The sequence below is a fragment of the Calonectris borealis genome, chromosome 22 (genome assembly GCF_964195595.1).
Source record: "Calonectris borealis chromosome 22, bCalBor7.hap1.2, whole genome shotgun sequence".
Classification (NCBI taxonomy): domain Eukaryota; kingdom Metazoa; phylum Chordata; class Aves; order Procellariiformes; family Procellariidae; genus Calonectris; species Calonectris borealis.
In genome coordinates this window covers 10,159,527-10,171,131 of record NC_134333.1, presented here as the reverse complement: position 1 = coordinate 10,171,131, position 11,605 = coordinate 10,159,527, and the positions used below count along the sequence as shown (strand labels likewise).

At 46.8% G+C, this 11,605-nt stretch overlaps 2 protein-coding genes across 2 annotated transcripts in view; both read right to left on the bottom strand.

Annotated features, from left to right (window-relative positions):
• Nucleotides 1-11,605, bottom strand: part of NKIRAS2 (NFKB inhibitor interacting Ras like 2) — a 141,424-nt gene that overhangs the window by 35,140 nt on the left and 94,679 nt on the right. The window lies entirely within an intron of this gene.
• ODAD4 (outer dynein arm docking complex subunit 4) lies at nt 239-11,558 on the bottom strand. The gene is made up of 12 exons (XM_075171627.1): nt 11,409-11,558; nt 10,684-10,815; nt 10,215-10,368; nt 8,140-8,201; nt 6,960-7,116; nt 5,742-5,966; nt 4,533-4,740; nt 2,930-3,016; nt 2,522-2,718; nt 2,228-2,328; nt 1,330-1,408; nt 239-579 (listed from the first exon to the last, which is right to left on the bottom strand). The coding sequence occupies exons 1-12, from the start codon at nt 11,520-11,522 to the stop codon at nt 374-376; spliced, it is 1,722 nt and encodes a 573-aa protein (XP_075027728.1). The 5' UTR covers nt 11,523-11,558; the 3' UTR covers nt 239-373.

Here is an 11,605-nt window from a genome sequence, read left to right as displayed (position 1 = left end):
GGCCGCGCAGGCGGGGGGCCGGGCCGGGCGGAGCCGGGGGCCGGGCTGGCGGGAGCGGGGCGAGCCGGGGCGGCGGAGGTGCGCGCCTGCAGCCTGAGCCGCCTGCCCGGGGCCGGGCGCTCCCCGCTGCGGTGCTGGGAGCTGCCGCCGGGAGAGCGGGGCTGGGGGGAGCGGCGCTTGTCCGCGGCCTCGCCCCACGCGTGGGCGCGCAGCGGTGCCTGCGCCGGGCGAGGGGAGGCGGCGCACGAAGGGACAAGAGGACGGCAGCCGGGGAAGAGCTTGTTTGCGCGGCTTGAGGGGCTGCGGCACGGCCCTCACCGCGGCGGGAGACGCCGCTCTGCCCCAGCCCGGGGCGGCTGCCGTTCACCATCGCCTATTCCTGCTCCCTGCCCCTTCCCTTCTCCCCTCCGCTCTCCTTCTCTTCTTCCTTTCCCCCTTCTTTGTTGCCGCCGTGTTCTTCTCTGTGGGTCTTGGCATCTTCTTCTTGCTTTTCATCGTCGTGATTCTCTGTGCTTTGTTCGCTTTCCCCTCTGTCCTCCAAGTTGTCGTCTTTTATGCTTTCATTGCTGAAATCATAATCTGGGGAGGAAAAAGCAATCTTAACCCACAAGAAAAGGAAGACCCCCGGCCTCTATCACCACGATTAGAGAGCTCCCTCTATCTTCTGTCTCACAAGGTCCGGGTGCTGCGGGCGGAGGGCGCAGGGCCGCGGCTCGGCCCGAGCGGGGCCGGTGCTGCCACCTCCTGCCCGGGCTCGGCGCGGCCCCTGGCGGGCGCGGCCGGAGCGGGAGCGCAGCTGCGAGAAGGCAGCACTTCTGGGGAGACTTTAATTCAATACTTGCAAGGAAATCAATACTGTGTGAACCCTGAGACGCAGCTGATGTTTTTGAAGACCTCGACACTATGGATCTCGTTTATTCAGAGTCACTTTCACAGTCACATTTTGCTTCTGACTGCGTTCTGGGCACTGGAGTGGCTTTCAGTGTTATTAAAAGAAGTTTTTTTAAATGGATGGCACTGAAGAGTGAAACCAGGCTCCTTCACTGGTATCAAGGCTTCGTGGACATCACTTATTTTGGTTTATACCAGCTCAAGACTGAACCTTCATTACCAAAAAACGGAAGCCATAAATTATAACTGTGCTATAGTTTCACATATAAATTAATTCCTGTTACTGCGTACTAGTACAGAGGATGCAATATGGGCCAGAAGTTGGATGCTTGCTACCTGGGAATGGGGTGCTTTGTTCCCATGCCTCTGTCTGTGCTCCAGAAAAGGAAAGTGGAGAATTTTATATTTATGGAGTGCAGACGTCTAAATGACCACTACCTTTAAGAGAGTAAACTGTCGTTTCTTCTCTTCTTTCGTTCAGCTCTTCGATGAAGCTTTTGCTCACATCATCTAAGGCCTGAAAGTGATATGGCTTATTAATAAAAGCTCTAGAAATGCAGTTACATACCTAAGCTTTTCCTGTTTTCTTTTGATCTCTGCTATCATTACCTACTGTAAAAATCTCTGCAACAATATGCTTCATTTCTCCCTGCAGTGATTCCTACCTGTTAGTATCCCTTATCAAATGTCTCCTCCCCTGAAGATTCCATCTCTCACGCTATCATTTTCCTTCTGGCAGGAGAACAGGCTCTGCCTGCGCTCTGGACGCCCACGAGGGATCACCAGATCGGTAGGTGTCTGTGCTGTAACTCTTGCCTGGCAAGCCGGGTGTGCTCAGGTCACCCACAGCCCGCTGTCGGGTCAGTGAAGCAGGCTACCAGAGCACGCAGACTGCTTTACCGTGGGTCACTGGCCGTGCCCAGGTGTTCTTCCATGGTCTGATCCAAGGGGTTTCTCTGGGACATTTTGGAGAGACCAGAAAGGGTGGGCTGTGATTCAGCAGCTGATAGCAACTGAACACAGAGGAGGCACCGCTGTATCCTGTGTGTGAAATCCTTGCTCCACGGAGGTCAAAAGAAAATTTTCCCTTGACCTGAGCAGGGCTAGGGCTTCACCCTTCTATATGTTGGACTGGTTCAAAACTGGGGTTAAGTTTTCTGAGCCAGGAGCTGTCATAACTTTTAATATGCAAACTGCTTCAGAAGCTGCATTCTCCCCCTCTTAACGCACCAGCTATGTAGTGATGTTTTGTCAATTCACAGGACACTAGACAATAGTTACAGCTAACTTATTGATCTGCCCCAAGCTTCTCTCCTCTTTGCAGTGAGCCACTTACAATAATGATGGCCTTTTGAGCAGCTTCATTGTGAATAAGCTTTGCCTTCTCAAGTGCTTTTTCAAAGTTCATGATTGCAGACCGGTAATCCTTTAATTTTACTGTAATAGACAAATGAAAACATCTATTTTAACACAAGATCAATAGAACAATAGTGAATCAAGCAAGTCTCCAATGAGAGGTCTTAATCTGAACAGTTACTTTGGCTGTTAAATCACAGAGATATTTTCACTAAGGTGCTGAACAGACAGGCTGTCTCCATTCTTAGAGCAAAATTTGTTCTAACGCCTTTACCTTGTGCTTGTGCCGCTAGTACAGTAGCGTGGAGTTGCCACTCAACATCTCCCTCTTCATCTGCTGACTGCAGGGACTTCTCTCCGTAATTTTGGGCTGCTTCAGCTTTATTCAGCTCCAGGTAACATCGGCCAATTTCATGGAACAGCCAGGTCTTCTCCAGGCTGGATTTTGCCATTGGAATCTTCTCCTCCCAACTTCAAGCAGAGTAAGAAAGGCAGACACTTACTGAATCTCTCTAGGTGCAGTTATCATTTCAACCACTGATTCTATAAACAAAGGGTTCCAGGTACGAAAAATTTCACAGCCCCCCTTGCTAGCAGTATGAATAAACAAACTGAAAAGACATCATCTATTTAATTCAAAATACAATCATCTTATGCGTTTTCTATTACTAATTTTACATACGTGTCAATAGCTTGCTGGAATTTGCAGATTCTGGCATAAACTCTGCCAATGTTATCAAGGGCTCTGGATACAGCATCTGGCAGGTTGCTGCGTTGAAAAGAAAAAGAAGTTGTAGTAGCTGACGTATAGTCTTGTTCCTGACACAGTCTGCACTTTCTTCAGCCTTATATATTTTCTTTGGTGCTCAACTTGACTTCAGACTAAGTGTTGAGAATTAGAGGTAAAGGACCAATGTCAGACTGAAAGCCGTAAAATCGAGATTTTTGATTTTGTCTACATCTGTTGCAACTGACACCCCATAAGACACAGGGAAAAAGGGTTTAGTTTTGTCTTTGATTTTTTTTTTATGCAAATTTGGCAGTCCTTGTGAAAGTCTGTCCATTTTTCTTTGCCTCAATTTCCCTTTGTGGCCTTGCGGGTCCCTCGGAAGTCCCCTACCAGCTCCTAGGTCCCTAACACTAATAGATGATTTCTGTCCAAGAGGAAAGTGAAGACCCAAAAACGTGTTTGCAGTGTGTCTACAGACTCCTGCAACAGACTCCTGGTAACAGGCCCAGCTCCCAGGGCTGTGAATGAGCAAATGCCTCGTGCTAGAGGCAGCTCCTATAATAATGTAGCCTGTGGACTTCAATTTTTTTCCGTAATTAGTCCTCATTCCCACCTTCGGAAGTGGCCTGCTTTGACTACCCTTCCTTACAAACGAAAAAGCTGATGAAAGGAGAGGATAAATGTGTCGCTGGGGGCGATGCAAGTCCTTACCAACGTCTCCTCCCACCCTGCTGAACTCCAGCCACCAGAGGGCAAGGCCCCCCCAGTCATCGCTGCCTTTCTGTCCTCTAAATGCAACTTTATATCGGTTTTAAAAAGTAGTAAAATTATGTACCTCATTCCTGCCTCTCTACTGCTAATTGTTAACTTTAATTGGCATAACTGGGGAGTGGAGATCACCAGGAGAGAGGCAGAAATTTCTTTAACCAATGTTATTTTTTAAAAGTGATTTGTGAAAACAATAAACAATAACTCCGTTACATTTTAAAAGCCCTATGCAGTATTGGCAAAAATAAAACCAAAATAACTCCAACCCAAGCAACTATTCAGTGTTTTCTCGTGTGCTTTGCAAAACTCTTACTACATCTTAAGACTACATTTTGCTTCATTCTGTTTTTGCTGAAAGAGCTGCAGAATGTGTTCTGTATGGGCAGGTAACTCTTAGATAAATATTTCAAGCCTGCTATCATGGTTTGAATGCAAATGATTTTAAGACAAAATGTAGCAGAAAACTTGTGCAATTTAGAGCCTGACCTTCCTGAGAAGGAAGTGTAGAGGTTAAAGTGCTGAGACTGGGACTTGTGTTCTCTTGCTTTGCTTCAGCAGAGTTTTAGATGTGCCATGTAGTCTAGGTCCGTTAAAAATCTGCTTCAGGCTCCTTGTTTTTGAAATAGTGAAGATAGTAATTCACTAGAGACCATGATACTTGGGCAGAGTCTGAATGCATTGCCCTGTTAAATCTCCAGGTGAGAATTACAACATTACCTGATGCTAAAACATCTTAACAGAGGTACTTTCCTCTTTTCCCAATCCTTCTGAACTTCTCAGCACTTACTTCTGCCTGGCAAATTCCAGATCCATTTTATGGCTTTGCAGAGCTGCCTCCATCTGGCCCATCTCTAACTGAGCATTCCCAATGCAGCTGTGGAGGTTTCCAATCAGTTCATTCTTGTTGGGAACTTCATCAGCTGACCACCCTTGTATTGTTTTTAGCACGCGCTCAGCTTTCTTGCAGCTTTCTTCAGGGGAGTCGCCAGTCAGCACTAGAGACAAAGAGGAAAGTTTAATGCTAGCGTGTGGACACAGTGATATTGGGAAAGCAAGATTAAGTGCAGTTGTGTAAGCCTCAGGCAAAGCTTGGGAAAGGTTAGAGCTTCTAACTCTTCGTGCATCTCCTACGCTCCTCTTTCCAATCTCCAGGAAGTCTGCCCCTGGGAGATGGTACTTCTGACCCTCCCCCTGGCACTACTGGAAATCACTTTCATCACAGCAAGTAAGGGGAAATGGCTCTGGTAACGCTTCACGCTTGCTGAAGAAAAATAAAGGAGGATGATGCTTGCTGTCTGAAGGTTTTTAAAGCTCATAGTTATTGCAGCAGGGCAGCCTGGTCTTGGAAATGAAGTTCTAGCTACAGTACTTGGGGTTTTATCTCCTAAATTAGCTCCTTGCCCTTTCCTGGTGAGCTCTGTTCATTGCGCCCACCTGGGCTACAGTGCTGCAGAATGTTTCTCACACTACCTTCACCGAGCTGTTGTAGCTTAGAAGAACTGAATTGCAGGAACGACTAAATTCTTTTCCCTGGGTTGTAAAATATGTAGCACGGGAAGAGAGAAAGAGACCACAAGTGGCTGAATTACTCCTTCCTTCCAGACCACTGTTTTTCAGCTTCTTCATCTCTGTACAATGGTATTTTTGAACTATAGAAATGATTAACTCCAGTGGCCTGCAACCTCTAATTACCAGACCAGCGGCATTTGCTAAGCATGCAGCAGTGGCCTACCTGGCTTTAATATCTAAGTGGTGCCCTGAAAACCAATTGGCAAGACTTCAAGTACAGAAAAAACTGAGAAAAAATGTGTTGGATTCTGTATCTAAGAAAGCGTTGGGAAAGGTGAAGAATACAAAAGCAAATACTTCCCAAAAACTGCCTACTACTGTTTGTTAATACTTGCACTGCTTCTATTGTTCTGGTCTGTAATTACTGCAACAAATAACTACATGTGTCAATCATCATTTTCTTACTACTTCCAGCCAGGACACCTACACATATCAATGTCCTCCATGCTCTTCACAATGTATTTGCCAACCTCAGCTGGTTTTCGTTTCTTGTCCCGGATCCACCTTTGCTGCCTGAGCTTGCGCTCTCTCACACGGGCATAAATAGGCTTCTGCTGCTGCCAGAATTCACTGCGTGTGTCCAGGTAGGAAATGCCACTCAAAACCAGGTCTGCTACTTTGATCCCCTGCTTTGTGCTGCTCTCCATCAAATCTGAAAATAAGGTGGTAGAACCCAGGAGAGTATTAATGTATATGATGGATGAAGCCGCGGTTCAGTGGGGAACGTTCTTCTGCTCTGATAGAGAGATAGTCCTAGAAATTAACGTCTTCAGTGCTCCTCAGAACTGCAAGTAGGAGGGAAGTTATGGAAAACTTCCTTGCATGTTGTAGTGAGCCAGAGCGGGTGTTCCCAGCCCCTATAGTTGCTGCCTTCGGTGCTGACAAGAGCCAAGAAGGGGCCCAATTAATGGGGGCCAGCTGTGATGTGCGAGCACCCGTCCTCCTGGACGAAACAATTATATGGGGCATTTGTACGGAAATGGCACTTTGGAAAGTGTTGTGGATTAGATTGCAAGATGGAAATTGAGGCTTTTACATGCCTGGGAACCAGGTAGCCCACATGTATTATTAATGCTAGTAATACCATAAAACCTGTGGGTAGACTAAATTCTTAATTACTTCTCTATTACTGGGTCAAAAGTTCCCTAGAAAAATTACTAAAGGGGAATCACCTTTCTGCCTAGTTCTAAAATAAGATACTTCTCCGAATCCTGCATCTTGATCTTAACAGCATTTATAACAAAACCACAAATGACTTACAGTCTTATGAGCAATGCTTTGCACTTAATGCAAGTGTTAGTGGAATTTATCATTATGACAAAAGTTAAGTAATTTGTAATAATACTGTTTCTGCTTTTGATTTCATCAGCACAGATTGCTTTGAGCTGATTTATTTTTCGTTATAAAAGCCTGCTATTTAATAGAGAAGGAAACATGCTCAGACATAGTTATGAACATTAGATCTGGCTCCAAAAATACCTGTACTCTCCAGACACCTGCCTCTCTCACGACCACTGCAAGCACTATGTGCTATGTGAGCTCTGATACAAATAAGGAAGAGTAGTCATAAGGATATGAAAGAAGAAGCAAAAAAAGAACCTGCTTAGAAGGAACATTTAGTTAAATACAATGGAGAAAGACAGACCTTCATCCCTGAGCAACTTTTCTAGGTAGGCCTTGTCAGCATAAAGCTCTCCAAGAAGCTGTCGCTCTGTTTTTGGATTCCTCACAGGCTCCTGTTTCCTTGTCCGTTTTTGATCCTTAGTCAGTTTGATTTGGAGTTTCTGATTTGCTTTTTTGTTCTACAGCAAGAAAAAATAAAGGAGGTTGGGGGAGACTAGTGGGAAACACTAGAATTAGCAGAATTCTGTTTACACTCCATATAAGCCAACTTATTTAAAAAAAAAAGGCAAAAAGTCAGTGTCTCACCAATTGCTTTGGTCATGAGCAACTGACATTTTGCACCCAATTGTGCTCCCGCACTTCCAAGAACAGGAGGGGGCATTATAGTAGGAGCAGGAATTAGTTCTGCCCCAGTGTCTTGTGCTGTTCTGGAGGGCTCCCTGGTCAGTGCCGTGGGAGGACATTAAGGCTGTGGGGAAGGCAGGTCCAGTTGTCCACAGTCAGAGAAACAGAGGCTGTAACAGCCAGGGCTTCTGAAACATCAGGAAGGTACTTCTGAAGTTTCACATCCAAAATCCCAACAGTTACAATGCTAATCTTTAGGCTCCCTTGTATAAATTATTTTTACCACTGAGTACCTATAATTCCAGCTGAAAGAAGCAATAAGCATTCGCTGCACTGACTTCAAAGGGAAATGTGGCTTGGCATCTCGGAGGAACAAGGCACTGCTTCAATGGACCACCCCAAAATTAAGCAATCAAAAAAGTGTCCATTATCAAAAATGTGAACCTTAAACATCAGGTAAAACTAAAGTAAATATTGTAGATAAATGTACCCTGGCTCCGACCTCAGTGCTGTTACTTATTAGCCTTTGGTGGGTGATCAGCAACACCCAAGAGAAAGTCAGGCTGGTAGAGAAATTTCAAACTGGGCTTTGTTCTCCGTGGTTGCTCGTCCCTGCCCTTCTGCCTTCTCCTTTAAATTCTGTGTAGCTTGAACCAGAACTACATTAAAAGCAGGTGCATAAATACTCTCGTAACAGATCAGTGTGCTTCCTATGCACAAAAGGCACTTCACTAGACCAGCTGTATCCCCATCCATGTTGCTGCAGAAACTATTAATCCTCTAATGCCTATTTCAGAAAGTATTAGCATTATAATAACTCTAATTAGCTTCTAAAGCAAGAGCTCTTCAGATTGTACCTCTGCCTGCCTGCTTATAAAGCACAGATCCTCTTTGTTCTCCAGTTTAACTGAGGATGGACCTGCAAATACAGAGAAAATACTTGTTAGTGTTCAAGAATAGCAGTGCAGAGGCTTTAGAAATTAAAATGACCATAAACGTGCCAAGCCTATAATGTCCTGTTTGAAATAACTTTTTTTTCTATTCTACTCTAGAATAACTTTCTATTAATTCTTTCAGATGAAATACGTGGATGTTGGTATGTTCTGTAAACAGGGAATACAGCTCATAGATGCAGCTCCTCCCGGGATTTTAACTACTCTTCTCACATGGCACCAGGGGGCTCCCGTCACAGTGCAGATTTCCTACAGACATGCTACATCCTGCGTGGAAACAGAGGAAGAGAAAGGACGGCAGGTTCTTCTGAGGGATCACCGGTGAAGCTTAAAATTGAAGGAAAGCTCATAAGCACAGGGATCTCCAGCAATCCAGAGAACTATTTAAAAGTTTTTGTGCACTGACATTAGGGCAAAACTCCCATTTCGTTTTCACTCTGACATCCAGTTCTGCTATTCAGATTGCACTCTGGCAGTGGAGTGAAAAACAGGTCTTTGTTTTGGCCTGGTCAGAAGGGAGGAAAGAGCTTCGCATGCTGTTGAAGGATTTCCTCCAGCAAGGCAACTGGGCCAAGATCAGCGGTGCGAGTACCACGGAAGGCAGGTGTTTCTGAATCTGCCAAGCAAAGCAGATTCAGTAGAGCAGTTTTGGGGGTGTACCCTGTTAATGTGCGTGCATTTCCCAACTATTTAAACATCTAAATCAAATGCTAGCATGTTTCCTTGCTTCTTTTCCCCTGCATTTAGGAGCTATCGCTTGATTAAAAAAAAGGTTTTGGTTTTTAATCTGTTCATTTGCCTACAGCCCGGATGCTTGAAGGCATTTAAAGCCCTTGGCTCAGTGTATCAAGCATGGCAAGCATTTCAACTGAGAGTTGCAAAGATATCTAGGCATTTGTATTAAGCTAAGAAAGCAGCAGTAACAGAGGAAAGCAAGCCACATCTGGAAACTCCCTGGTTTTTTTCAATGAGTATCATGTATGAAAGAGCTTCAGGCTTTTACGCAGCTGGGGCATGAAGTTAATCTGTGGCACTGGAGGTGGACTGCAATTTTGAGACTGCTTTCAGGGAGAGTAAGGCACTTAAATATCTCAGGATCAGGGCCTGTGTGTATGGGTGTGCGGCAGGGAGCGTCCCGGCGCTGTGAAGGGACAGGCTGTCGGGGATCCACCTGCGCAGCCTCTAACTGCCCGGGCGGGTTTTGCAGCAGCCTGGTGAGCCACGCACAGGCTGCTCTGTGCACGTGTCTAAGGTGGCAGCCCCAGCTGAGATGTGCCCCTGTGCCTGAGAGTGGGTGCACGTCCTGCCCGTGCTTGTCTGCAGATGAGAGCATTGCTAAGAGAAAAATGAAGGGAAAAGGGACAAGTTTTCAGTTTACTTTGAACATCACTAGGTCCTTGGCCTTTCCTGTCTCCTGCGGGACTCGGTTCTATGATCTAAGCCAGAAATGATGAAAGCAGTGCTCCATTGCAAGAGTCAACAGTTTCACTGGTCTTATGCAATGCAAATTGGAGGAACGTCAGGATCTCAGGAAGGCCAGTCTTCATTACTAACTTTGAATATTGGGATACAGATCTCAAAATGGATTCTGTAATCAGTAGGGCTGTAAATAGATGAGCTGCTTTGTTCTCTATTACCTAGAACATTTTCACGGTGACTTTGGAAATTTAAGTTAATCTCATAATTTACTTACATAACTGAAGTTACTAGACATACAAATATGTCTAAAACGTATATGAATATGCATATGTATATGACTAGGCATTCAGCCAAAAAAAGAAGGAAAAAAGAACAGGGCTGTGCTCTTTTTGGTGCTTCCTGTTTTCATCTAGGAATGTCCACTGAGCACGTGAATCCAGAAGCAAAGAGATTCTCTTGTTGCAGGGTCCTTGGGTCACTTGCTGAGCTAATATGCCATCGGCTGTCCACCGAACAGCTTCTGGCTGTGCTTGTAGGGGCCATAAAATGAAACATCTTACTTCCAATGCAGTTGACAATTGCCTCCTGGGATTTCTCGATACCCAGCCTGAACTTCTGTAGTTCTGGACGTAGTCTGTAGCCTCGATGATAAAACACTAACGCAAATTCAAAATCACCCATGGTATATAATGTCTCAGCTTTTTGGTAAAGTCCCTAGAATGACATTTGGGAAAAAAAAAAAAGAATAAAACAGAGAAAAAAAGAGCTTCAGACATCTCAATTAACTCCCCGCTAGGCAGAAGTGAGAGCCCTATGCTATCGCAATCTGCATACAATAAAATCCGATCCCAGGACTCTTTCTCAATTGTTGACTAAGCACCTCCACTTTTCTGGAAGCAATAAAAATGTCAAGGGTGTGTTTAGAGTTAGCCGTTTCTACACAATACTGTCTCCCAAACCCTTCAGAGTTTCACAGACGAAAGACCAGTCCTTGGCCACCCCAGACTCTTACCACTTCACGCTGTTTACCTTGGAGAATGTTTTGTCATTTTGGAGAGAAGCTTCGGCATCTTTCAGGGAATTTTCTGTGTCTCCAAGTTTCAGGTAACATTTTGAGCGGGCAACTAGACAGTGCTTGTCTCCTGCTCGCAGCTTCAGTGCCTGGAACACAGCAGACATGGATATGTCATCAGTGCTGGGCTCAACAGCACAAGCATATACAAGCACATATATTTGATGCAACCTGCTCTGTCCCAGCATGGATCTTGATGATGGATGAGGGTAAAACCACAACATTGTCACTGGAAAAAATATTCTCTTGATGTTCACACGTTCCCTCTGCTGCAGCTACCCCGTCTTTCCGTGCCGTAGGTGCTGCGGCCCCTCTCTGAGCTCTCCCCCACACCACTGGTGCACCTCCTCGCGCCGCCCCGCGTGTGCCACCTCCCTTCACGCACCACCAGTGCGTGCGACCTCCTTTCGTGCTGTGGCCTGCAGGCGCCCGTGGGGACGCTTCCCTTCGTGCCACCACCTGGGCGGGCCGCGTCCCCTCGCGCTGCCACCTCCCCTTGCCCTGGGTGCCGCGTTCCTCCGCGTCCCCCTTCCCTTCGTGCTGCCACCTCTGCCAGCCGCCCCCACGTGAGCCGGGTGCCACCGCCACGCACGTCCCTCCGCGGCCACCACCTCCGAGTGCCACCTCCTGCCTCCGCGCCGCCTCGGCGCCCCCTCCCGCCGCCCCGCCCCGGCACCCTCACGTTGTTGAAGCAGGCCAGGGCCTTGCCGTACTCGCCCCGCCGGCACAGCAGCGTCCCCTCGGCCATGAAGCTGGGGAAGGTGCCGGCCGGCGCGGCGTCCGCCGCCGCAGCCATGGCCGGCGCGCCGCCGCCGTCGCCTGGCAACCGCTGCCGGGCAACCGCCCGACTTCCGGCGCGGCGCGAGGCCCCGCCCAGGC

Coding starts and splice junctions, on each gene's coding strand:
- ODAD4 (XM_075171627.1), bottom strand. CDS start 11,522: ATGGCTGCGGCGGCGGACGCCGCGCCGGCCGGCACCTTCCCCAGCTTC. Junction 10,369..10,683: donor ATGACAAAACATTCTCCAAG/GTAAACAGCGTG, acceptor ATGTCATTCTAG/GGACTTTACCAAAAAGCTGA. Junction 8,202..10,214: donor AATTGTCAACTGCATTGGAA/GTAAGATGTTTC, acceptor CTGTATTTGCAG/GTCCATCCTCAGTTAAACTG.